This window comes from Vidua macroura, chromosome 4 (assembly GCF_024509145.1).
Source record: "Vidua macroura isolate BioBank_ID:100142 chromosome 4, ASM2450914v1, whole genome shotgun sequence".
Classification (NCBI taxonomy): Eukaryota; Metazoa; Chordata; class Aves; order Passeriformes; family Viduidae; genus Vidua; species Vidua macroura.
The window spans coordinates 24192342-24220286 of record NC_071574.1 but is presented as its reverse complement, the minus strand read 5'-3'; the positions used below and the strand labels follow the sequence as shown (position 1 = coordinate 24220286).

Below are 27945 nucleotides of genomic sequence, written 5' to 3'. Positions count from 1 at the left end.
TGAGCGCAGCCCCGCCTGACGCCCCGCGCCGCTCTCGGCGCCTCCGCCCCGCCCGCCTCCGCTCTGGCTTCGGGCCCCTTCTCTCTGCGCTGCGGCGGGCGGAGGCGGCGGAAGGAGAAGCCCATGGAGGGGAACCGGGACGAGGCCGAGAAGTGCATCGGGATCGCGCGGGAGGCGCTGGAGGCCGGGAACCGCGACCGCGCCCTCCGCTTCCTGGGCAAGGCGCAGAAGCTCTATCCGACCGAGACGGCCCGAGGTGAAGCCCGGCCCCCTCCCCACTCCCGCTGCCCGCGACCCGGCTCTGTCGGGACGAGCCCGGACCGACCGCGGGGCCCGTAGGAGGGCGGGCGCACGGGGGCCCTCCCTCCCCCGGGGGGGCCGTGCAGGCTGAGGCGAGCGGGACCCGGCCCCAAAGCCAGCCCGGGGGCTGTGGCGGGGCGCGCGGCTCGGCTGGGAGACGAGGCCGGAGTGTGTGCCCAGGAACAGCGCCTTCCCCGGCTGTGCACGACTCTGGCGTCAGGCGCTGCGGAGGAGTGGGTTTACCTCCCCCGGTGCCAGCGGGGATCTCCCAGGGCCGACCCAGCTCCTCGCCTGCATTTCCCCTCCTCCCTACAGCCATTAGTAAAAGCGCAGCCATACAGACGAGGCTTAGCCCCGATTAACATCAGGACGTTTCAGGCCCCAGGCCGAGACAGGCTGAGTTTGCTTCTTTTCTGTGTCTGTGAATCACCCCTCTCTAACAGCTTGCAATGAGAGCTGCAGCTCCAGAGTGGACCGTGTCTTCATTCTCTAATATACTTTGTATTTTGGGTTTTCTTGGGTTTGGTTCCCTTTTGGTCGTACAGCAGCCACATAGGAATTGCATAGGGGGTTACCTTTCCTAGAGAAGATGGAATATGTGGCGCCCACCAAGACTTAATTAGCTCTTCTGACTATTCCATACTAAAAACTGGAAAAATATGTGGCAACCTTTTAGTGAAAAGTGTTTAGAAATAATTGTTTCAAGGGAACACTAGTAAGGTTTCAGTGTATATAGAACTGTTACCTGTCTTGGAGCCTTTCTGTCACACGGTGCCAGAAGTCAGCTCAAAACACCTTTGGATGCAGCAAGGACTTGTTGCGTTCCTCTGGTTCTCACTTACGTGGTCTGTGCTGTGCAAGGAGTAGGAACAACTTCAGTGCCCCCTGTACCACTTAAAGATCTCAGCATTTGCCGTTTCTGTAGTGGAAGTTTGAGGCCAGATCTTGTCCGGAAGTTGCTGTGAGGAGATGCGGTGAACATTTTTGGGCCTCTTATCTCCTGACTTCTTCTTAAATCCAAACAATAAATGAAGATTTCCCTGGCGCTTTTCTTTTTTAATTATTATTTAATTTTTCAAGTGTTTGTTTTTTCTCCTGCAAGACAGCATGGATGTTGCCATATTCCCCCTAAATTTCTGTGGCTTGAGAACATGACATGCATGAAAAAAGTTGGAGCTTTTTGGAATTTCTGTTGGTCAGGAAGCAGGAAGGCAGAGGATTTCAATTCAGCTTCTTTCACCAAGGAGAGCAAACAGCTTAGTCTGCTTCACACAACTTGTTATCATCTTATATCTCAAAGATAAAAGTAACTTTCAGGAAAAATCTGACTTGTTTTGAGCATTTGGTTTGGTTTGTTTTTTTTTTAAGTAGGACTGCCGCTACATAACCACCATTATAAAGTATTCAGTGCAAGAAATAGATGTCTAATTAGGCTATTGTCTGTAGGACACTTGTTTTATTCACTGTGGAAATTAGCAAAGTCAATCACAAATGAGGCACAGACGTGGAGAAGATGGCCTTGTGGTAGTGGGATGTAATCTGGGGAATTGTGTCTTCTGAAACGAAAAGCTTCATAGAATTTCTGTGTGATGTTAAATAAGTCAGTTCACGCTGTTTCCATTAGTGACCAGCTAATTGTTTGTGCTTCATTTTTCAGGTATTCAGCTTGAAACAAGGGCCTGATTTGTGGAACTGGTGGGCAGTTAAAGTTCCATCTGAAGCTAAAGAGAATTGCAGATGCCCTAATACCACTGAAAAAGTTCAGGCCCTGGGCCTGATTTGAACTAGGTACTTAGAAATTAGGGGACTCTGTAAACATCTGATATTTCTGTGCTTTAGTTTTCTATCTGTGGAGGTTGTTAAATCTTTTAAAGTCATGTCATTTCCTCCCAAAACAACACCAACTCATTGATTTTATTTTGGTTTTAAAGTTTGAGGCACTTAAATGGCCTTCTTGAAAGTGCAGTAAAGTGCAAGGGCACAGACTGTCTTTTTTTCAGGACAGGTTCTGGAAGGGCTGCAATAAATTACAACTGGTATTTTGCACTAATAATAAATTAAATTGCTCTCATTGGCATATTTTAGTTGGGAGTCTACTTGAAGAAAAAATCCAACCTGTAATTCATTATTCAGGTAATCAAAAATGTGTCATAGGGCATACCAGAGAGAAAGAAGCAGTTAAGGTTTTGTGAGCCCATTTAGAACTAACACAAATTCTCATTTTACAGTCATAATGTGTTGGGTTTTTATGGTGCTAGGACAATGTGGTTGCAACCCCAGCTGCCTCTCTGCTCACTTATTTTACTCTGGAGTGTGGGTTAGAAGGTTGTTGAACTAATTTCTCACTGAAGTTGCAGATTCTTCATATGCTGTGCCTTTAGTATCGTTTTGAGAACAATTGCCCACCATTTCACAAATGAAGTTGTCGGTCATAAAAGCAATGAGAATGGTAATGCTGAATCTTCTACTGGTGGGAGCTTCCTCCTCCTGATGTTGTGGTGGATTACAAAAGGGCAGAGAATAGGTTTTAACTATTGTCTCTAAAACAATACTGTGTGTGATCTGCTTTTGGCAACATTTACATTTAAAGGGCATTCAGCACTAGTTCAGTCATCAGTGAAGTTTAGTTTTGCTAAACAAAGCTTCTGCCTGAAATACGCTGACTGCAGCAGTGCTATTTTAAGGCTTTACTAGTGTGAAACATAAGGTCAGTGCTTATTTAATGATACTGAGCTAATGACTTCATAGTAGCAGTGTCCACATTGACGTCATTCTTTGCTAGAAAATTGCTTTACGCTTCAGCCGTTCAAAAAATTGTTTGATTTTGATTTTTGCTAATGATTCATCTTGCAACTGAACAGAACCTAATTGCTTGCCTGGAAAAAATTTTTAAGAGTGAGTTTAAAGTTAACAAAGTACAAGACGTCCCTTTCAAACTTAGGTGCCATTCTGTTTGAAGGCAGAAAACAATGTTCAGGAAAAATTTATTTTTTAGTGCTTCTTAGGATTTTCTTGCCCCATTTCTGATGCTGCCTTTAAAAACAATTTTTTGGGAGCATGTCAGTTTAGTTTTTAGGCTGTTGCATTAGGACAAATTTTGAATTAAACAGAATTCTTCCATTAGTGAAAGTGGAGGGGAGGGGAGAGAGGTCATGTTCAATGCATAATGGAATCAAATGTAGTCCAAGGATCTTTCATTCAACAGCAGGTAATAGTACACACAAGAAAGGCTTCAGACACACTCAGAGATAAGATTCTTTGTCTTACCTGCTAACAAAATAAGTCTTTGGTTCCCTGTACGTCCTGTTTTGGAATACTAGATGCACAGTGAAAGTTTTCCGAAATGCAGTGTTAGTATTGCATTCTAACAGCTGGTTTTACCACCAGCAGTTCATGGAAGAGTCAGAGTATTTTCTGAATATCTAAACTGTATCTTCTATTTGAAGGAAACAATGGCCCCATACCCTTTGTGTGGTTTTCTTTTTTCAGTGTAGGACAACAGCATGTTTTGTGTACGCCGTGTCCTGCTATTTTAAGAAGTTCACACTGATATATTTGAATTTTATTTTTTTAAGCATCCTGCATTGTATTCTCAGCAAGGCAGCTCCATTATGAGGTCTGAGAAGGGGATTAGAAAATAGTGATGTTTAAAAAGCATGCTGCAACCAAACATATTCATTAAGAGACATAAAGCCATGCTTGCTGTGAAGAAACACTGGCTGTTAAAAATGCAAACCATCGCCCATGCCTGCGTTTCTGCCATTTCTGCTCCCACAGATTCTGCATAAATGTTGGTGCAGGGATGAGAAATTTCTAGAGCAATACCAATATAAAAGGAGGAACTGCAAAACTTCGAGTAAGCATTGTTTCAAGATGGTCACATGTTCAGTAGGATTCTGTGTGATGCCACTGTTAAATGTCATACTCACTGGATAGAAAAATAATTATTTTTTTGTTTTGTTTTCTGGTAGCATTTCTTTGGAGCACGTTCGGACTGAAATCCTTCATTCCCAGGGCACTGTCTGTTCAAAGTTCTGTTCTTGATTAGTTCTTAATTTGCAGACCTGGTCACCTCGTTGGAGTTGTTCCTACTTTGTTTACCTCAAAACTTCATATGCCACAACGGAGGATATTAGAATAAAGGATTGCAAATACTGGATATATTTATCCAGTTATAATCCATAATGCAACTCTAGCTCTCCTGTTTTCAAGCTCCAGATTCCATTTGTAGTGAGAGCATGCCCTCAGTTGCAACTGGACGTATAAAGCTTAGTTGTTTCTTTGTATCTGCTGTGAAGAGCCTGATCTGATCAATCCATGAGTCTTGCTGAGGCAGGTGGAGGGCAGGACTGGCTCTGAAGTCAGCTGACTTTCTTGTTCAGGCTGAGTGTAGCTTATTCACTAATAAGTGAATGTAAATGTAAATACTGGGGAGCTTTGAAGAAGTGGTGGCTCTCCTTTTCAACAAAGCTCCACTTTCTTTTCTTCCTGTGATATGTGTAGGATCCCAGTTTTCTGCTGCTCTAAGAAAGACCATGCTGGGCAAAGGAGATTTTTTTTTTTTTTTTAATTTAGGAGAAAATTCTTAAGGATTCTTCCCACTGGCTTTCTAGAAGAAAGTGCTATGCTTTCACAGTGCATGGGGCATTTTTCCTTAGCAGTTTTTATTAGTGCATTTTTAATGCAGATAGTAACTCATTTTCTTTATGAAACAAATTTAGCCTATGTAGTTTGCCACGTTGCTCTGAAGGAATCTGTTTTTAGGAAAGGTGGAATATTTCATAATCTTTGATCTATATTATACTTGGTGTGCAGTCCCTTATGTTAGAATGGTATTGTTTCTGATTCATTGCTAAGACAGATACCCCCAAAATACAGGCTTATTTACAGAAAGAAAAACTGGACTTTGTGTATAATGTTTATTAAAACTGCTAAATTTGAGATCTGCTGGAACATGGAATGAAAGAGGATTTCAAGAACTAGCAGAAACCATCTGGTTTTCAAGACTGAAGTCTTGAGTTGGGTGTACTTGGCTGGTCCTGACTTTTTTGTGGCATTTTAACAGTGGTTTGAATTTCAGCTGATATAGCCTGGAAGGAATAGAACATCAGTTTGTGGCACTAATGACTCAGGTTACTGATAGGTATGTACTGTAGGAACTGAAAAGTGCTGGAGATAGGCTTGATGTCTGTGTGGAATAATTTGCACTTTCTATAGAGTGTAAGGTTAGTTCCTCTTCTTTAATTTGCAGTTGCTTATTCAGGTGTTCAGATGTTTTCACCCTAAGGCACAGGTTCAGTGCGTCTAAAAAACATCTAAAAATGAAGCACCTGGACAAATTCTCTCCAATGTTACATTGCCTTGGCAGAGATGGATGGGAGGAGTCCGGTCACTAATTTTGAAACACTTTTCCATAGTTTTGCCACGAAAAGGAATTGTTAGACTGGCTGCAGAAACATCTGTGACACAAAGTGGTGATCCATGAAGGAGGATGTAGCAGCTAGTCTTGTAATGTGATGTTCTCATCTGAAATACTTGAGAGCCCTGACTTAATGACTAATACCTGTAATGATACTATGATATACTGTTGTTTTTATAGTTTTGTTGGAAGCTATTGTGAAGAATGGAAGTACTGCTGGGGGAGGCGCTTACTGCCGAAAACCAGCCAGTAACAGTGATCAAAGTAAGCCAAATAGCACAAAGGAGAGCAATGCATCTGCTGCAGGTGAAAGTGGGAAAGGCTACAACAAAGACCAAATGGAAGGAGTATTAAGGTATGGCTTAAATGTGTCACTGCTTTTCATTCTGTGTATTATGTATTTATCCTTTCAACTCTGTTATCTAAAGGAGCCACAGGAAGTTTGAGGTTAGTTCAGAAGGGTTACTTGTACTGAACTTTGACTGGAAGGAAGAGTTTTGATGCTTTTAAACACCAAATGAGACACTTACACTTTCTGCAAGAAAGATGCTACTCCTTTCTTCAAACTTTATGGAAAAATAATACTCAAAATAGTTATTGAGTAAATCTCATGGTAAATGGAAAAAATTACGAGAATTCTGTTGTACAGCTTGCAGGACAGTGTTTCTATTCAATATTTTTATACTAAAGATACATGCTCACTCCTAAAGTTTATTTTCAAGCTAATCTTGCTGTCCAGGCTGGTCTTAGACAAATGTTAAAATTATTTTGGTTTGGATGTAAAGGTGTCTGAGAAGCACTCTAATACATCGTCTGGGTTGCAGTATAGACTCTGCTTAGTGCACCTTGATAGTATTAAGATGAGTTGACATCAGGAAAGGATGTGTGAAAATAAACAAAAAGTCAATAAAAATGCCCTTTTGAGGCAAGTAAGTCTTAAGTCATGTTATTACTGCACACTTGCTGGCTGTAGGAGCAAGAAAAATATTGTTTCATATGTGCCCAGGTTTCTGCTAAAGAAATAGGGATATAGCAAGGAAATTGCACACCTCAAACTCCAGTATTTTCAGATAAGCCTAGCCCAAATATTTTCAAGGAAGTTTAAAGGGAAATCAAGAGGTCCCTGTCTCCTAGTTTGTGTATATTGGATGTTGTGCATAACAGAAATTTGATGGCGGGGGAGGGGTTTGTGTGCATCTGTGAAATGTATGTTACTGTTGATATGATCTTGGGATCTTCCTGAATTTCAGTAATCTGTTCAGCTGTGCTAACAGTGAGGAAAGAAGTAGTTTTTTCTTTGTTGATACAGAAGCTCTGCATTCAGGCAGGTAGACAGCAGCAGCTCTCACATGGTTATCCTCTTGGTGTAATTTACTAGAGCTTTTAATTTACCATCATCTCCACTTAATTAATGTTATTGCCTTTTGTGATACATCTAAAGTAAAACCCGGATAAGCCTGTATGTTTTTGGCCACCTCATCAACTGTTAAAATGAATGTAGAATGTGTGTTTGTACACACGCGTGTGAGACAAAATATCCAGAAAGAAGTCCTCTGTAAATGTGGTTTAGGTCAAAATAAGGCATGTCACATACTCCCAGAAAGCTATTGCAAGGAGGGCTGTCTTGGTGCCAGTAGTCACTCACCTGTGACGTGCCATTCTGAGCTGCAGTCTGCTTCAACATCAGGTTCCCTGCAAGATCAGTCTGTTTGTTTTAGCAGAAGATACGTTACCTACTTTGTCTTGCCTGAAATGGTGTTGTAGAGCTAGCTTTTTTCTCTGGTAGGCTTTGTGGTATTGGGTATTGCTTTCTTGAAGGGATTTGTTAGATGCTATATAAACTTAATCCAGTTTGTTGAGATCAGGACCGGAGTTAGGGGTATTCAAGAATTGCACATTGAGAATGATATTGATGCAACATTACTTCAAGAATATTGAATGTTGAATATGGAGTTTTAAAGTTAACCAAGATCTTTGCAAAATAAGCGATTGCAATACCTTACAGAGCAACCCATGTTTGTTTGTTTAACATACCACTTAAAATCATGTGTTAAAACAGTATCTTCACCTTTGCTTGGGGAATGCTGCCATCCTTTAATACAGCAGTTCATGAACCTTTAGAGAGAGATGGAATTTTTGTTTAGATATGCAGTGATCAACAGAGCAAGTTTTGATTTTATGTTGGAAGTTTTGAAATGTTTGTCATGTTGTTATTTAGTGACATAAACCACTTAAAAATTTGTGGTTACAAATTAAAAAACATGTGTACCTTGCCAAGGAGAGCAGAATTAAATACAAACAATGGGCTAAAACTAAATGGAAAAATATAACACATTCAGTGATGATAACTGAGAGAAAGTTCATGTTTAAACCACAGTGAGAATGAGCTTTCTAGCTGGAAACATGACAGACAGCATATGATATTGATTCAATCAGGCCCCAGGTTTTTCCTATGAAATGTAACATGCCCCTTTGGGGAGGGTATTCTTTAGACAATAGAGTTTGTCACCACCATACGCTTCTGCCATACCACAGTGGAATGGTTTCCAGATGTTTGAATTGTTAAAGAAATAGTGTGTGAAAAGAGGTGGTTTTAAACAGTGTTTCATGCCCAGTTGTTGTCTTTTTTTCTGTAAGGAAAGAAGTTTATAGACAGCAAGGTAGCAAAACCTTCAAACTTCAATAAATTCTGCATGAATTGCACATTGGACAAACAGAGTTGGCTTGCATGTGCATGATTCAAAAGGTCATTATCCTCAAATATTCTTCCCTTTAGGAGTTTTTGGTTCAGTAACTGAATGTGGACATAAGTACAGTGCTTCTGCTTTCAACTACACTTCCATACCATTTCCAATGCTTTTGTTATAAGCTTTAGTGAGCTGTCAGATGGGGCGACTGACTCTGAGCTCCCTGGCTTGGATCACTGATTAAAGTTCCTGGAATTGTACAGCTATCTTGAATTTGCTTGTGACAGCGGATTTAAGAAGCATAGTGAGGACGTGCTTGGAGCAATGTAACTAATTTAGCTGCATTAATTTTCATCAGGGTTACTCTAGTAGCGTGAGTAGCTATGAGTACAAACAAGCATCTCTGTGCTGCCTTCATTTTTTCCACATACACAGGGGACACCGATCACTAGCAAGTTACCATAACAGTTCTGCAGAGCATTACGTGAGCTTGCAAGCTGCTCAACAGGGAGAAGCATAAGATGTAACATATTTCCTTTGATTGCATAAGTACTGGGAAATGCTGCTCTTTGTGGGAGCCATGCTCCCTGTTTCAGTGTGACAGTTTGAAGCTTGAGAGATACCACAGCACTTTGTTGCTTTTAAGTGGAAATGCTTTGAAAATCCCATCTGTAGTACATGCATCTGTTTCTTAATGATTCTTACCTTGTCACTGAAAACTGGATCAAGTTGCCTTAACACCCTTAGGTGACCTGCATGTGGGAGATAATGACAGGAGACTAGCAGAAATATGCTAGGACCCACAGTAGACTTAATGTCTTTTTAGGGCAAGTGCCCTAGAAGTCTCTAGGCAACTGAAAGCTACACAAACAATGTCAGCTTAAGACAAATGTGTGAGAATCACGTGCATGACAAAAAATTAAGCATATTCATGTTGTGTGTTTTATACAGGCTCTCTTTAAATGATCTTAAAATGCACATGATGTTTGACCTCTTTGGTCTCTTTTTTTAGTCAATAAGCCATAACTTGTATTCCATGTTGCCTTTTTGACATCTGAAAGAAAACTGCCATGACTAGTAGTATGCTAAATTTGCATTGTTGTCTTGTTCTTGTGGAATACTGCTTTTCCTGTGCCAGTGCCTTGCCAGTGCCTGCTTCTTGGAAGAAAGCACAAGAATCAAATTTTGTATTTGGGTCTTTGAGATAGAACCAAACCAAATGAATAGAGGCATGAGTTCTGTAGAAACCTTGCAAGGCACAGGACTAAGTGTCATCAAGTAGTGGTCAGGAATAATCAGTAGCTTGATTTGAATTCATGTAGTGAACCAAAAAATTGCCTCTACACATTTCATGGATCAAAGTAGGAGTATATGTGACTGACTTTTTGCAGGCATTCTGCTGACACTTCCACAAATCCAGCAAAAAGAGAGATATTGGTTCTTTTCTAGCATAGTGTTGAGAAGATAATTAATTGGAAGAGGATTAATAAGAGCAACCAATATGTTTTTAAAAAAGCCAAACCACCAAAGCAAAGAAATCAGGGCATGCCTTTAATTGGGCTATAGAGCTGCCATGAATTGTTGAAATATCCAGTTGAATGGTTGAGAAATTAAGGTGGAAATCATAGTCATAGAGCCTGTCACAGAAAAGTGGCAGAGAAGACATGATGGACTTTGTCAGAAAGCTCGTAACTAAAATAAAAGCATAAATAAAATCTGGAGAAAAGTATGCTGATGTAAACACAGCCTTGAATATTTCATATCATACACACAGTAGAAACAAACTGATTGGCTACATCCAAGTGCAAGATAGTAAGACAAGCACCCTTATGTGTTGTTGAATTTATCCGTGCAACAGAGATCTGAGACTTCTGCTGCATTTGTTTCAGAAACTAGGGATATACTGGTACCAGCTTGGGTTCCTTGACAATGCTGTGACCTTCTCTTCCCAATCTAGAGCACTTCTTTCAAGGCGTGTTTGTCACCCAAACTGTGACTGGCACATTCCCAACTCAGCTGTGAGATACCATTTGCATCAGGCTCTCTGGCATAATTGAAAATTTGACCTGTATAGATTTTGGTCTGCATTTTACTGTGTTTTTCTGCTCAACTCTACGATCAGAAGTCCGTATAGCTTCCTCTTGCTGGATTCTTTGTCACTAACGTTCACATTGCTGCTCAGTTCAGATTACTATTGGGAGGAATAATTGTGGCTCCCTGGACATGCTTCTGGTTGAAGTATTTGTCTTTTGGGCTGTTCCTATGAGGCTTTGGAAGACACTTTAAAATACTTCATCATACTCCAAATTTCATTATTGTGCATTGCTGCAGGTATTTGATACAGTAAGGCAAGTATCTCTGATAGGTTTTGTTAATCTGATAAAAGCTGGCAGTGCTGACCTAATCTGAATTGTAGATTTGAAAAGTGATCTGACAAGCACAGCATTAGGATCACATCATTTTGTAGTCACAGGAGAACCAGTGGTGGGAGCCCTAGGGTTTCTGGAGGTGAGAAGGGACATTTCAGGACCTGAAGGGCTTCCTTTGCTGTCAGTCATCAAAGCATGGAGAGGAGCCCAGCATCCAGCAGAGTTGTTGGTGCTGCAGTTTGAAGCTGGCTGACCAGTTCTACTGCAGGTGGCTTGTCAGCTGCAAGCTGGGGTAGTGGAGCTTTGCAAGTTGTGATTAGATACCTCTGTCAACAGGCTGGGGACGAATGTAGGCCATCACTTGCTCTCCTGCAGTTTGAGAAGTCTATTCTGTAAAAGTCAGGTGTTATTTCAGGAACAGCCAGCAAATCTATTAATCAGAAGGAAAGTGCCAAGTTGTTGGCAGGGGACTAACAATTCAACAAGGAGAGAAATAACAGAAATAATTTGCTAGTAATTCAGATGCAGAAGTGATCCAACCAGAAATGAAAAGTACAAGAAAAGCAATTCACAAAAAAACAAAACCTCAAGCAAAGTATCAGTGAAAACATCAAACTTCAAATAAGCCAGAAATAAAGAGCAACACAAAGAACTCATTCAATACAAAATGGGCAGTTAGTAAGCAAGTGATGTGTACATTAGAATCTTAAAAAGAAACCTCTGCATGGAGTTTACGTATGCAAGAAAACTAGCAATAGGAACTGCAGTGCCTTAAGGGCAGCAAGACCTAACAAACAACGATTTGAAATGCAGCATTCAGAAAGTTGTTTATGCTGAGAGTGTGGCAGGGGTTTCAGGTACAGTTAAAAGCCAGCAGTAACATCAGTGATGGGGCTTTTCCAGAACCTCCACTGGTTTTACCCTTAATTTTTCCCTGCCTTTACTGGCTGATTTTTGTGCTCTGTAGTAAGAGAAAAGTGTGAAAGGAGTGGATCCTTCCGTCCACCTGCCTTCCCATGACAAATCTCCGCAGGATCATTCAGTGGTGCAGGTGAGGGATTCTGGCTGAGTGAGGATTGTCAGAGGTCAGTCTGCTAGAGTAAAGAGGTGAAGAAAATGTCCAAAATGGTCTGCATCTTCTGAGGGACAAGGATCAAGTTGGCCATGACTTCCAGCAGCTGGAGAGAAATTTCTCATCAGGAGAGTGGAGTTTTGGGGGAAGAAGACTTGGAGCATCTCTTAAAGGATGAGGAGGGATGGGGCATCTGAGGTTGTGTGCTGGGGCATCTGAGGGTGGGCTGTGTGCTCCAGCAGTGTTAGAGAAGCCTTGTGGCTGCACAGCCATGTATGACCTGAGTCCTGGTGGCCCCACAGTTTGTCCTGTGATAAACTGACTTACCAGGTTTGGTTTGTGATGCGTTAAAGTTTTGCTTCTCGGGAGTACATCACAAACACTGATAACTTCGTTTAACTGGAAAGCACCTTCTAATCATCTTTGCTTGTCCCATCATCCCCAGTGCAAATTTTGGTGCAGAACTCACATGAACTAAGCTGAGGGAGGGGGGAAACTGAGGTTACGATTGCCCTGAATTGTGCTCTGTCAGGAACCTCCTGGCAAAAGTCACTGACTCCCTCCCAGGAGGAAACTGCATTAACCAGATGCTGGCAACTTACAGTCCAGGTGGTTTTTGCCTTGACGTGGCCAAGCAATGGTGTAAAACTGTTGGCTAATGGCAGTTTGGCAAGGGCTTTATAGCACAAGGTCACTGCTGAAAATTCCAGGCTTAGGTATGGTTTTTGGCCCCTGTGCATTTGTAAGATCATTTAATGTTTTTTTTAGCTTTAAAGCTTGATCTGCCTAATCCAAAGAACTGCTAAACTTCCATCTGTAAAATTTCCATATGCATATGCATGTTCCACATTTGTGTTTGTAGAATTTCTAACTTACCACTGGGAAAGACTTGCAAAGAAAAAACAGAAATGTGTTATACCTTGGCTGAACATGTTTCTGAATAATAAAAATACCTAATTTGTGGGCCAGGTTCAGGATAGCTGTTGCATGGAGGTGATTGCATTAATCCTTTAGATCTTTTGGTAGATACCCACCATTGCTGCTTCTCCTTTGAGGGTCGTTCACTGTGGAACATCCACTGGTTGTGAACAGGAGGGAACTCTCAAGTGGTTTTGGGGAGTTAGAAGTACAGGTTAGCATCTTTGCATTGTTCTTTTTTTTTTTCCCATATTTCTCCTCTTGGCATCCTAGAGTTGTGAAATGAATGTATATTGCAAATAAATAAACTTTAATGTTAGGTTTTGTTTTTTTTCATGAAAAATGACAATATGCTATTGAGGGAGAGAGTTGTTGAGGATGCACAGTGCTTAAAAACATTTGAATGAATGTTTAACACCAGAGTTTTAATTCTAAAACAATAACAACTTTGTTAAACATTGATGGCTTGCTATGTAATTTTATGTCAACCAAAGTTCTGAAGAGTCTGGCCCACAAACAGCTCATAAACAATTGTTGAAGAGAACTTAGATTGGATGCTGAGGAAGCAATTTCATGAAATAAAAGCTTAATTTGATACTGTTACACATTTAAATAAAGCTACCTGTTCTTGGTGCAGTTCATGAGTCATCCTGGCATTGAGGCTATGGATTAAGGGATCTGTACACTACCACACTTCTTTCTGCTTGTACAGATTACCAAAAAAGAGTTTCCAGTACTCAAGAGTATAATTTAATGTATTTTCTTTCCAACCTTTCTTGATGGATTCACTGTGTTCTTTTTAGTTAGCTCTATCAGCTTCCTAATTGGAGCTTATTAAATGTTACTTCAATATAATGAGCTATATTTATTTCACAGGATGTTTGTGTTGGCAGCTGCCTGCATACATTCAGTTCAGTGCTCTTGTGAGCATTTCACTGAGGCTTCCATAAAAGCTCCTGTGTTTGAGCACAGGAAACAGGATCGCTCAAATGAAACTTGATTTGATCAATCTGTGAAGTAGGACAGACCACACATGATGGTGTGGTCGTCCTTATGATGCTCACATTCCCTTAATTACAGGATTCTCATTCCATGAGAATGCCAAAGGCTTGCTTGCCCCCTTGTTTTCCACATGGCTGCCCTGTGTATAGTCTTGGAAACATTAAACCCAAATTTACATAGACATTTGTGTATGTAAGAGAATGCAGATACAATTACAGCCATGTGAAGAGACTCCCATGAAGCTTTTAAAGTATTTATGGATGTATTTTGTATTTCTTGCTCAGACCAGCCCATTTCTTTTGGCATGCACCTCGTGTCAGCGTGCCTCATTTCTGCAGTGCAAGTTTGGGATTCAGCCTTTTCTTTCTGAATTCTTACCCAAGTAACTTGGTTTGATTGTTAAGCTGTATTTACTGGTTTAATCAGTTCTTCCTGCCCACATAGAATTAATGTTCTCTCTTTTCTTCTAAGTGCTCTTTCTTTCTTCTGGGGTATTGTGAAGTATACTAAATCATTACATCATTTCCAGATTTTGCTTTTCCTGTCTGGGTTAGGCAGCCTACAAAAAGAATATTTCTGAGGTTTGAGTTTTAAAAAAATGTTACACTTGATTATATGAGATGAGCTAAATATGTAATTGCTGGAGCTGATAGTGTGACTTTGAATTTACCTAAACAGTTAGAGAAAGATTAAGTTCCAGGTGCATTCCCAGCAGCAGAAGTATTCTCACATGTTTTATTCCCTGAAAAGTGAATGCTTGAGTCATGGTATGATTTGACTTTTGTTTGGAGAAAGGGAGGTATTGTTTGCTTTGTTTTATATCCTTCATACTGAAGTGCATTTGCTGTTTACAGTCAAAACACGTTTTCCTACCTGCTAGTTGTGCAAAATAAATTTGGAACCTTCTTTTTATGCATTATTAACAGCAATAGTAATGTAATTGTGGATGAGGAAATGCTACAGTAGTTGCAAACTGAAACCCTTTCTTACAACTGTGGTAGTTCTACAGTAGAAGTAAAAGAAACATACATATTAAGCTCAATAGTGAGTTTATTATGAAAAAATGACATTCTTTGTTTCTAGAGTAGATATTTTAAAAATAATTTATATTGAAAGCAAAAGATGTAATATAATGCACCACTGTAGTGTATGACCTCATTTGCAGCTGTGTGTTAAACCATTACTTTTACATCTTTTTGCTTGCAACATTTTACATCATTCTCTTTTGCAGTATAAAGAAATGTAAAAATTATTATGAAGTCCTTGGAGTGTCAAAGGATGCAGGTGAAGAAGACCTAAAGAAGGCTTATAGAAAACTTGCTTTGAAATTCCACCCAGACAAAAACCATGCACCAGGAGCAACAGAGGCTTTTAAAAGTAAAACACCATTTTTACTTTAAATTTCTTTTATGATTAAACTTAATCCAAATAAAACATATTTATCTGCATTGATCACTTGTATTTTTACAAATATAAATGTGTTTTTTAGCTGTTGGTAAACTGACATTTTTATTCAAGAAAATATTTGACCTTTGTTATACTAGAAGTGTAGATAAATAACATGGACTTTGGCAGTAGAGCTTGGTTTCAGAAAATTGACTGTAATGTTCATTACAGGGAACAAATACTTGATCTGTGAAACCCAGTTGCACTTTTTTACTGTTGTTGACTTAATGTAGTTAGTGAATTTTATTGCCTTGGATCTTTACTGTACTTGAGCTAGAAAAAAAGAAAGCAATCCTTGATACCAAAATGCAGTTTTTACTGAGTCACATGCCACGGCAAGTTGCCTCTTCCTTAGAATTTCTTCTATGTGTGTAGTTTTACTACTTTTTCTGCGTAAAAACACCTGAGTTCAATCATGGCCTTACTAGTAGTTGCCTTTGACCATTTTTTTAGGTAAAATTTACAGTCTGACTTGACTTTATTTAAGGCTGCTCAGCTTAGCCCTACACAAGGGAGGTTATTTAGGAAAAGCTTTTGAAAGAAAACTACAGCTTCATCTCAGATGAAGAAAAATGTAAATCTGTAGGAAATGATAATGCATAAACAATCTGATTGTGGTACATATTTTTATTTTTTTCTTGTGTGAGGTTTACATGCAGACATTTGAAAAAATCATTCGGATAAAACACTTAAATTGGGGAGGGAAAAAAGAAAAAAAATGTCCTGAGCAAGACTTCTGATACAGACTTTAAGAGGTAATTATAATAATATATTAACAATTCCAGGTGAAAAGTAGATACAGCAGAGCAGGAAAGTTGATTGCTATTGATTCATTTAATACAGCTATGTGATTTTTAACATTGTAAAGATGATTTGAAATGCTAAAAGATAGCAATCTTTTGCATTATCTAGAAGATAGATCTAAAAGATACTATTCCTATAAAATTGTCTCAGGCCCTGGGAATAAAATAGTTCTTCCTTGTTAATAGCATTTCAAATCATCTTTAAAATGTTAAAAATCTGCTTCTTAATATTTTATTTAACATGAGCACTTTCTACAATTCTAATTTCTTCAGCTGAATTTCACTTTCTGGTTTTTAACTAGATGAGTAAATGAACAGAAAATTTTGTAGGGGAATCTTATTGACCAAAAATTATTTAATGACAACTAGCACTTTCTTGCATTGAAATTATAGTAATCCTTTTGTATGGATGAGTAAATTTATGGTTTAGTTTTCCTTTAAAGGTATCTGATCAGTTTTTGACATCCATCTGAGAAAAGGAGTTCATAATAATAGTTTTTATTTCATAATAATGCTTTATTTTAAGGAAAGGTCACATTATAAAACAGAATTGCATTTCATGATAGGTAAGGTACTTACTTAGATATTGACTTACCTAGTACTACTCTTCTATTGTACTGAGCAGTCTCATAGAAGTGAATTTTAAATCAAAGTTTGTGCAAATATCAATTTTTATCAATTTAATCAAAAATCTTTCCTTTGAAACTTTTTTTTTTGAGCAGTGACTTTTTTGAAAAGAAAGTTATATTGGAATCAAATCTGTTGTGAATTAGCACCAGATAATCAAGAGCAAGTAACAAACAGGCATATTGTGATAGTGTGGTAACTTCACTTTATGTGCAGTCATCTGATTTATCTCTCCAAGTTTTTAATTCTTGGGAAAATCTAAATTTTTACTACCAATTTTATCCTTGTACTGAGCAACAGAGCAATATCTGATGTCAGTTTATATCATGCTTCAGTGCAAAATACCAGGCTTCATTTCTTTGGGTTTTCTCCTCCACTTAAAGGAATTGCTTAGGTTTTTTCCTAAGGGCATCTTAAAAGACACATAGCTAAAACTCATTAACTTTTGCTTAGATTGGATAATGTTTAAAATATTAATTATAAAGCCACAGCCTTATTTACCTGTGTTGAAGTTATAGTGTTGCACCTCTGACGAACTTTTGATGACTGATGGCTTTTCAACACTGAAAATCATAATCCCTCTGCCTTGGATTGGTTGGCTGCAAAAGAACTCTTTTGTTGGAGAGGCCTGGGGGAGGGAGTAGAGAGGAAGGCAGAAAGGGTTTAATGAAAATATGAGCGAAGATTGTTCATCAAGTGGTAACACAAACTTTCCATTAATCTGCAAGATCATTATGTCTGTGCACAGCAAGAAAAAGCTTCTAAAGTCAGCAATATATGTGGGTTTTCTTGCTGATTTTTTCCATGCTTACCTAAGTGCAGTTTTTTCTTTTCTACTGCCAAAATGGAAGCTGTTCATTTGTGGTACCATAGCATAAACAGGGAGAATCATCCAGACCAGGCCCTCCAAACACTGAGGTCATATTGACCGCCCAAGGAACACACACATTCCTGTCACACGTGCATATTTTCTACTCCTCGGGTTACATCATGCAAAACTTTGTGTTATTGATGTAATCCATAAATACCTTCAATAGCATGAAGAAAAATACATTCACACTCCTGTATACAGTGAAGTTGATGCATTCCAAGAAATGACCACTTATCAAATGAAACCAAAGAAAACCTGCTGAGTCCATGATGGTTTTTTAAGCTAGCTGCTAGAGCAAACTGCAGTTACCCAGCTTCAGAGTCTCGTTATAATGCTTGATGCTTTTTTTGTAACTGCAGTGAGAGAGAACATTTCCACAAGGGTAGGTGTTCCCCTAGAAAAGGAAACAAAGCTCTCCTGCCTTCTGCCTTGTTTAACAGGATAAAAAGGCCTTTGAATAGCGTTGGTGGGAAACTTTGTGGAAGCTATTCTAAGAAAAGTGGAGATGTTTCTGGACCTTGTTCTACTGTAGTTGTTTTGTAACATACAGTAAATTGCATCATTTGCTGCCTATTTTTGACTTTGAAATTGCAATTTTCATGCTGGAATAGCTTTTATCATGCATTTATGGGAGTTGTGTTTTATTCCTTGCTTCAGAAATCGGAAATGCGTATGCTGTGCTGAGTAATCCAGAAAAACGAAAGCAGTATGACCTTACAGGCAGTGAAGAGCAAACTTGTAATCACCCTAGCAATGGCAGATTCAACTTCCATAGAGGTTGTGAGGCAGATATTACTCCAGAGGATCTGTTCAACATGTTTTTTGGAGGGGCCTTTCCAACAGGTATTTGTATAAATCAGCCTAATTGTCGAGATGTACTGCCCAGAGTGGCATTAGAGTTTATGACATTATAAAATATTAGAATTAGTCCAGCCAGCCTTGAACCCCAACTCTACAATCTGCATCAGTTTATTTTTCCCTCAAGTGTTGCTAAATCCCAAAAATGTCTTTGGGGTTACTATCATACAGCTTAAAATACTTACTTTAAGCTACTTTGAAATTTCAAGATACCTTAACGTCATTTTATGTGCTGTTGTGCAGTAATGTAAAGTGCTTTATTTTGCTTCTGTACTGACTTCTAAATAGTATTTTTTTACATGATTTAAATGTGGATGTTCCTTCCTCAGGTAGTGTACACTCATTTTCTAATGGTCGTGCTGGCTACAGCCATCCAAACCAGCACCGTCAGAGTGGACACGAGAGGGAGGAAGAGAGGGGTGATGTAAGTTTAAGCACCATTGGCTTTAAACTACAAAATTTGCTTTCAGTATTGTGATTGTACAGGAGCTCTGTACTGTAGAGGAGGATTTGTACCTGCCAGTTGGGTATTTTAAACTTCAGCGGGTGGTTCGCTTACTGACTGGTAAATAGGCATGCAAATTTGAGAAGGTAATAGCCTGGTTTTGTAAACCTGTTGTTGTATGTCACTCTCTTACTGGTGACTGGTATTATTAACCGATATATGCCACTAATTGTCGCCACTACTCCTTGTATGCATTGAAAAATGTATTTGGGCTGCGGTAAGAATTGAATGTATGGCTCAGTATTCACCTACATGAATTATCTCTAGTCCTGTATAATCACATATCACTGTATAGATGAGAGCAAATCCAGCTTTTATTTGGTAGTTGCTTGTGTGTACATGCTAACCCATGAACTCCTGCAGCTTGAGCACTGTGTGAATATTGTATATGCATTTGAAAGTTCAGATAATACCACAGTGTTTGCAGTTACTGTTTTCCTAGCAGCTTTTAAGGCTTAAAGGAAAAAGTCACACTTAGCATTAAATATTGTCAGATTTACCTGTTTGCTTGTTGATTTATGAAATACCTGAATCTGTTTTGTTCCTTAGGGAGGTTTCTCTATGGTCATTCAGCTGATGCCTATTATTGTGTTGATCTTTGTCTCCTTGTTGAGCCAATTGATGGTATCTAACCCTCCTTACGCCTTATACCCAAGATCGTAAGTACTGCTTAATTGCATCACCTTAAAGCAGAGGGGAAGGTATTGTAATCACCCTCTCCCACTTAGAAGCACTGTGGGGAGTCTTCCATTAGTTGATCTTTGATTTCCCACAGTGAAGAAAGGGAGGGAAGGTGTAGATGAAGCAGAACAAAAAATTTAGGTGTGAAGAACATGCTGTGAGAATGTAGTGGAGAAAAGAGGTCAGCAGTACCTGGAGTTTAGGAGATCTAGTACAATGCAGTGGGTCCATGCAACATGGCATGTTGCAAAGGTGTTTACATCTCCAACACAGTTAATCAAAACCTGAAATCTGCTAAGGCTCATTACTCTTTTGGGGGTAATCTGTGTTTGTAGAAGGTGAAGAACTTGAAAGCAACTTTCTCATCCTTATTAAAGCATTAAACACGATGACAGCTGGGAAGATTGTCTGTTCTTTGCTTCATTCTAAGTGATGGTAAAATCTTCATTTTGTTGTGAAGAATTCTACTTGTGAAACTTACCTGTTTCATACAGTAGGATATTTAAACCTTTTTTTCTTGTGAGAAATAAGTAACTTGAGTCAAGGGTGCAGCTAGCTGGTAGACATAGCCCACTCACCACACTGGTTTTAAAGATCCTTAGTTCCTTGCAGAGCCCCATAACAGAAAGGTTTCTTTTCTCCTGTTTTTCAAAGTTCTGTATTTTTGGAGTAGGTTGTTTTTCCCTTCTGCAGCTAAGCTGTTGTAATGCTTAGAAAAGCTTTTCTGCCAAAATGTTTGCATCTGGTCTTTGATTTTTAATCTACAGAATGCCATTAGAAAAATGAATTTATCAAGGCTGGCAGCAAACACTTCTGAATGGAGATGCTGTACTGGGTTGCTGCAGAATAGTGACCTGTTTCTGTTGAGTTTGAATGTATTTTTCTATTATTAAAACTTATATTTGGCTAAAGAGGTATGAAATAAGTGTCTTAGTAAAGTGGAATTTTTTTTTGAGATCAAGTGCAGCAGAAGTTTAATGTTTAGGTAAAAGCAATAATTTTATTCTCAAGCAGATTATAGAGCCATTCTTTTTATGATTTCTCTCGAAATGACAAATTTAGGAGTGTGCTGGTAATATTCTGTAATGGCAATATTTAAGTCTATTTGTGGTGTAAAAACAATAATCAAATTAATATTTAGTCTTTCTCTCCCCCCTGCCTCCTTTTTTGCAGAAGTACAGGGCAGACCATAAAAATGCAGACTGAAAATTTGGGTGTCATTTATTATGTCAATAAGGACTTTAGAAATGAATACAAAGGAGTGTCATTACAGAAAGTGGAAAAGAGTGTGGAAGAAGATTATGTATCTAACATTCGTAACAACTGTTGGAAGGAGAGGCAACAAAGTAAGTATGGTAATATGTGTAATTTAATGAAATCATGCATTACTATAAAAATTAATTGCCTGAGGCAAGAAGGAAGTGCTTGTGTTATTACAATATCTCAATGCAAAAGTGTAAGGTCCCATGCTGTTTCTCACTTTAAAATCTCCCCAGTGTCACTTAGTTTTTGAATTTTACTCAGTGATCTAACAACCATTTGCAAATTATTAGCAATTTTAACCTGCTGCTTTATTATCTGAGACCATTTCTTAGAAAATTAAAGACTACACTAGATTGATAATGATAAAGCTTTTGTCCTTAACTCACTGTGATTTGTAAGAATTCTCATGTCTTCTACATTACTTTATCATGGCAATAGCTCATTTCCCTGGGTGCCTTTATATAAGTAAATAAATAAACCAGAAACTTACATAGGTGTTTCCAGAAAAACGAAAAAATGATCTGCCTTGGACCACAGCACATACAAACACTGCTTTTCCAGGCAACCAAGGATAGGCAGCACATCCTGTCAAACAAGGGGGTTTAGTGTGCCATCTGTTTCTCCAGTCTAGTATTATACAATGAGTTACTTCTTTTCAGTAACCAAGAATTCAGTGTTACAGCATAAGAATACTGAAGAGCACCACCAGCCTTTTCTAAATCACCATCAATTTTAATGTGTTATCTGTTACAATTTTATTCTGTTATCTGTGACTATTTTGTGAGCTCTGTGGGAACAGCACTGCTAAAATTATATCAGTATGGAAACCAGCTGGTTTTAACTTTTCAGGTGGTGGACTTCAGTCATAGAAAACTGGAAAAATAATTCATTCATGAACTGTCACTAAACTGACCACAAGCAAATAGAATGCAATTCTCTTGAGTCTGATCACATGTTCCTGCCCAGTTTTAGTCTCTGTAGTCCAGTTGTTTGGTACTTGTAATTTATCAAGTTGTGAAAACTACCCAAACTGATTTTGAGTAAGAGTTTCCTAATGTTTTGGTTTTGTTTGTTGGTTTGGTTTTTTTTCTGATTGTAGAAACAGCTGATTTTGTGGTTTTATGGATTTAAAATACCTGTTGTATGTTAAATCTCTTTGACATTTAAAATCTATCTGGGGTTAATTGATGTTTAAGAATGTCTTGCATTTTGAGTTGAAGTGACAAAAAAGATTTTATAGAACTATAATGTTCAGCAATACCAAGCTGTTGAGCACCAGTATAATACAGAGAACTCTTAATTATTAATAGCTCTGAACACTGACAGTCTGAATCAGCATCAGTTGAAGTAAAGGGCTTAACATTAAGATTGGATTTTTTGGGGCACAGACAGGATGCTAGAGGTATCAGTAACAATGCAGGATCACTGAGAGTGGCCTATATTTGTATTGTTTAATGAGGTCTGACAGAAGTAGTAGGGGATTTTTGTAGGGTGTGTTTTTTTCTTTTTAATCAGATACTGCTGTATGAAGTCTGAGGGAACTGGAAGGCTGATACAGTTTACCTGCTCAAAAGGATGGAATCGTTACAAAGATCCAGCAAAGGAGAACTGTAGCAGTGCTGTTTCAGTGGTGTCTGAGGGAAGTTAGAATAGAGAGAAAGAAAAACGGGCAAGGGTTAAAACCTGAGGTGTTTTGTACAACTCTGTCATGTGCCAAGTATTCAATTTGTAACCAAAAAAATCTTTTCTCTTTTCTCCTTAAAGAAACAGACTTACTTTATGCAGCAAAAGTATATCGAGACGACCGCCTCCGAAAGAAAGCAGAGTCCATGTCCATGGAGAACTGCAAAGAACTAGAACGGCTGACCAGCCTCTACCGAGGAGAATGAGCTACAGTTACACACACATCTTACCTATGCTGTTATCTCTCCTGAAACTGAGAAGAGATTTAGTTTCACCATGGATGCTGGAAAAGAGGGTGGATGTAAAACTCTACTGTGTAGCTGTTTCCAGAAACCTTATGCTGAAATATCATTTAACGGCTTCTTTACCTACTGTGAAATATAGGTAACTTTAATTGTTTAGATTTTACTTCAAAGCTTCTGTGAATTCTTTCAGCAGAGAGAATAGCTCAGAAAGGATGCTATACTTGTAGAGACTTAGTCATAGTGGTTCTCCTCTAACATATTTGCCATGTAAATATCTGTGGAAAGAACACTTTGTGTATATATGAGTTAAATGACTTTCTATTTAAAAATCTCAGAAATTTAGTTCCATACTACATTTTGTCTCACTGATGGAATAAATAGTATGATTACATCACTCCTATTCAGATGTCAAGTGTGTGGAGTTGAAACAATAATTTTTAATATTTTATCTCTAACTCTATGTAAAATCTTCTAGGTTTACCACTTAGAGGACCTTGGTATTTTTAAATATAATGGCATATATTCCTAAATATCTGTTGGGGTAAATTGATCTGGTGTAGACTAGCAGTTTAGCTGTTGTAGTTTTTTAGCATTTCTAAGCAATGCTGAGAAAAATAAGAACTATACTAATCTCTTTTCAAAGTAAATATTTGCAAATGCTGTACAGACCATTATAAACATTGCTTTTAGTACTTGCAACAGTTTACAGCAGCTCTACCATTTGGTATTCCAGTAGTAGTAAGTCCATACATATGGTTAACATGCATCCATAGCTTCCTTAATTTTCACCGGAAAGGTAGAGGAAAACATGCAACACTAAAATCTTAACACTAAAATAAAAAGGCAACCTATTTTTTTTTTCCTGGCAGGCTTCCATTTTCTTACAACTTTTTTATTTCAAGCTAGGTCCCAATACTGATTCCTCAATGGGCACCGCAAGTGGAACAGGGAAATTTTGCTAAGGACAAGCTATGTGCCTTTCAACCCTTTTGCCAACTATTTAAATGCTTTGCTGCTTTGCAGTGTGCTCCTATGGTCAGAGTGCTATCACTTGTCAGAAGAGGTAGGGTATGTGTTTTTTGGGACCAGAATGTAGCTGGACTGACTTCGTAGAAATGAGCAAGCCTACTGTTTGGCTCCTACATAGAAGATCATGTAACTCCGTGGCCTGGAAATGGAAACTATATGTAGCCACACCTGCTGATGCAAAGAGGTGTTCTGAAGCAGCTAAGTACAATGTACTTAAAGTTTATCAAAGTGTGTTGAAAATGTTTTTAGGTTCAGTAGCTGATATTTTTTACATTTTAACAGTGTTATACAGGGGAATGTTTCTTGTATTTGAGAATGCCAGATAGCTTGTATTATGGGCAATATATTTTGTTTGAGAAAACTGCTATCTTTAAACAATGCTATCAGTTCATGTGGAGCCAAATATTTCTCCTAAACTGAAAATTTAAATACTTTGTCTGACTTCATTGCAATTCCTTCTGATCTACAGCAGGATATGACTTTACAAATACACTAAATGCTACTACTCCAAGTGACCCAGAAAACATTTTGCATCTATCCCTTTTCCAAATTGTCCCAGTGGAAATGTCTTCTCTTGAATTGGTGTAACATGAGACTGGCTGCAGGCTTTTAACTAAGCAGCTAAACCAGCATTCAAGGTGGACATAAAAGCCTGGGGCACAAAACAGAACAAAAATTTGCTGAAACAACAACAACAAAAAATGTTGCTGTACTGAATGTCCTTGCTAAGGCTATAGTAAAAGGGTTCAGGTGTAATGGAAAGGTATCCAGTTGTTTGAAATATGCAATCAAAATCTATGGAGAAAATGAGATTCCCTAGATTTTGTAACTGTCCAGAATGTATTGTAATTATATTAATGAAAACAAACTATCAAAATACATCCTGGTACTCCTGTGTCTTCTTAAAAGAAGAAAGTTGTTCCAAAGGCTTTAACAAGTAATTGGGCCTTCCTGTTTACAAATGAGCTTGCAAGTGATCTTTTAGTTAACAGGAAAAAGGATATATAACACATTTATCAAATATTGGAACTGTGAAGTCAGAGTGAACAGATGGTCTTAGCAAAGCTGCCTATAATAATCCTATGGGCTGTGTCTGCCCTGCAGCCACTTCTGGTGCAGGTGAGAAATGGGGAAATGGATGGATGCTGAGTTGTGTCAGCTGGGTTCCATTGCTGGGTTCCTCTCCAAACTGGAATGATGTGCTGGCTGTGCCCTATGGCAACACAGATATCCCATAAGGTTAAAAGTGAGACCTAGACTGCAACATTTCATATGACTACCTTGCAATTAGCACTTTCTGAAAAGGAAATCATATGTTTATACTGTTGGAAGTATGCTGCTTAGCATTTAACAGATTAAATAGTTGCACACTTTGAAATATGTAGTAATGTGCAAAAGGATGCTGTGATTTCCTGTGGCATAAAGATTAATCTGCTCTAAATATGGCCTGCAAACATTCTTTTAATATTTCAAGTGGGTGTTTTTCTCCTCCTGATTGTTGGTTTTTTCCTCAAGTCTGAAGGTTTTTTTTTCCTTCAGAAATGTCAATATCTTCCCTGGATTTGTTGAGGGAATCTGCTGGAAAGTTCAGAATTAATTTTCTCATGAGCAAAATGCAAATTGAAGAGGGTGGAGTACTTAAATCTTCTCACATGGCCTTTCTTCAGAAGGAACAGTTCTCATTAAAATAAGATATTGGAAAGAAAAGAGGGAAAGAAAACTGGTTTTGAACAGCCTGAGTAAAAATCCCTCAACATTTTAGCTACCTGCTCCTTATTGTTTTTATTTAGTCATTACCTTTCATTTAATCTAGAGTTAAAGATAGCACAAGCGTGGGTTCTTGGTTTTATCCTTTAAAAGGGCAGGCAGAGAAGCCCTGCAAAAAGAGAAAAATCTTGGCATGACTCTGACATAACCTAATGAAAAAAGGAGGTGATTTGCATCTGCTGAAATATAACATCAATATGTGTTCTATTTATGGAGCATCCTGAGTCACAAGCGAGTTAAGTGTTCACATCTGATGAACATTTCCCTACATATTCTCTGTTTGGGTAAAACAAGTCTAAATTGGAATTTTTTACCTTTTTTAAAATGGTCTTTTTTCTTTTAACAAGTTTCCAAGAAATGGTAGAACATTACAGCACTAAAAATGTAACAGATGCATTTAAATAGACAGCAGAGACAACTTTAAATAATAAATATTTTTTAATATAATTTTGTAACAAATGCTGTAAAAGGATTTAAATGGGAGGGCAAGAATATTTTTAAGGTTGTTTGTTCATAAATTTCATTCACCATTAAGCAGTTGTTATTCTGACTTCTTGTAGCTCTGTCAAATAGAAGGAAAGTGTAATAGTAAAAGCATTTTGTTTTTAAAAAAGCAGGTAATATTAAATAAATTCCTGAAGCTATAACTTACTTACACGAAATGTAATGTAATAAATATAGGAAAGAAATAGGCCATTTGTTGTGGTTTGGCCTCAGCCATGAACTAAGCACCGTGCAGCCAGCTGCTCTCACCCCCACAGTGTGACGGGGAGGAGAATCAAACTCAGGTAAAACCTGTGGGTCGAGATGACAGCAGTTTAATCATCGAAACAAAATCAGATATCAATGATCAACAGCAATGAAAAGGGATACAACAAGGGAGAGAGGAGTAAACCCCAAGAAACAGAAGTGATGCCCAGTGCAATTACTCACCACACTCTGACCCATGCCCAGCCTGTCCCTGACAAGCAGTCAGCAGCTCCTGACCAACCTCCCCAGTTTATACACTGACCATGAGATGCTCCATGGGATGGAATTGCCCTTTGGCACATTCAGGTTTGCTGTCATGGCTGTGCTCCCTCCCAGCTTCTTGTGCACCTGCTCACTGCCAGAGCGTGGGAAACTGAAAAGTCCTGGATTTAGGGTAAGCACTGCTCAGCAACAGCCAAAGTATCAGTGTGTTACCAACATCATTCGCATACTGAATCCAAAGCACAGCACTGTACCAGCTGCTTGGAAGAAAAGTAACTCCCCTATCCCAGCTGAAAGCAGGACACCATTATAAACTATACTTCCCTGCTCAGTCTGGCAGGAATTAGGTTTGAGTATTGGGCTTCTCCACATTTTTAGAAATAAAACTAAAATACACTGTTTAGTTACAATGTTGTCCTTCATGCAGGATACACTTCTCCCTCCAGTACTGGTTTATTCCATGTATAGAATGACTGTCATTGCGATGGGAGAATAAATTCCCATTAATAGCAATACATCTCATAGATGCTTTTGCATAGCTTTTATTCAAAATATGACAGGGAAATAAGTAAAATTGATCATTGAGCATCATGGCTGCGAATAATTTTTTTAAAGTTGCATTTTTAACCATATTTAGTGTATAGTAGGGAATATTTTAATAAATGAAAAGACCAAGGTTGTCCCAGGTAGCATTTTCAAAATACTACCAGAAGCTCACACGATGATTTTATGGGGTTCTCTTTTAAGTATCTCTCTAATATGACAAAGTCTTTATCAAATTGCTGTGTGTGCATGGCTTGGATTAAGAAGGAGGTATGGATTCTCAGTATTCAAATAAATGTGTTCTTTTGAATGACCTTTTCCTCTTACTTGCAAAAAGTGGCATATTTCTGTTTTGAGCTTTTTGGAAATGTCACTGGACCTATATGCTCAAAAACATTAGCAATTTCCAAGTGATTTTTTTTATTTTTTAGTTTACACTTTTTAAAATTTTGATATTGGCATCTAAGCAAAATCTTCAGGTATCAACAATGCTCTAGTCACTGTTGGTGTCCCCTTGGCTCAGTATTGGGCCTGGTCCTGTTCAGTATCTTTACTGACGATCTGGATGAGGAACCTGAGTCTACCCTCAGTAAATCCACAGGTGACACAAAGTTGGGTGGCATTGTTGATCTGCTGGAGGGCAGGAAGTCTCTGCAGGGGATCTGGACTGGCTGGATCAATGGGCTGAGACCAACGGAATGAGGTTCAACAAGGCCAAGTGCTGAGTCCTGCCCTTGGGTCACAGCAGCCCCAGGCAGTGCCACAAGCAGGGGGCAGTGGCTGGGAAGCTGCCCAATGGAAAAGGACCTGGGGGTTCTGGTGACAGCAGCTGAACATGAGCCAGCTACCTGTGCCCAGGTAGCCAAGAAGGCCAAGGGCATCCTG

The 27945-nt window shown here is 38.7% G+C and overlaps 1 protein-coding gene across 1 annotated transcript; it reads left to right on the top strand.

The window, feature by feature from the left end:
* The first annotated feature begins 28 nt into the window (after positions 1-28).
* DNAJB14 (DnaJ heat shock protein family (Hsp40) member B14) lies at positions 29-27370 on the top strand. Its single transcript, XM_053975365.1, has 8 exons — positions 29-256; positions 5900-6074; positions 14999-15144; positions 18172-18357; positions 18702-18796; positions 19427-19536; positions 20732-20904; positions 22586-27370. The coding sequence occupies exons 1-8, from the start codon at positions 124-126 to the stop codon at positions 22708-22710; spliced, it is 1143 nt and encodes a 380-aa protein (XP_053831340.1). The 5' UTR covers positions 29-123; the 3' UTR covers positions 22711-27370.
* The last annotated feature ends 575 nt before the right edge of the window (positions 27371-27945 follow it).

Coding starts and splice junctions, on each gene's coding strand:
- DNAJB14 (XM_053975365.1), top strand. CDS start 124: ATGGAGGGGAACCGGGACGAGGCCGAGAAGTGCATCGGGATCGCGCGG. Junction 6,075..14,998: donor CAAATGGAAGGAGTATTAAG/GTATGGCTTAAA, acceptor TCTCTTTTGCAG/TATAAAGAAATGTAAAAATT. Junction 18,358..18,701: donor TGGAGGGGCCTTTCCAACAG/GTATTTGTATAA, acceptor TTCCTTCCTCAG/GTAGTGTACACTCATTTTCT.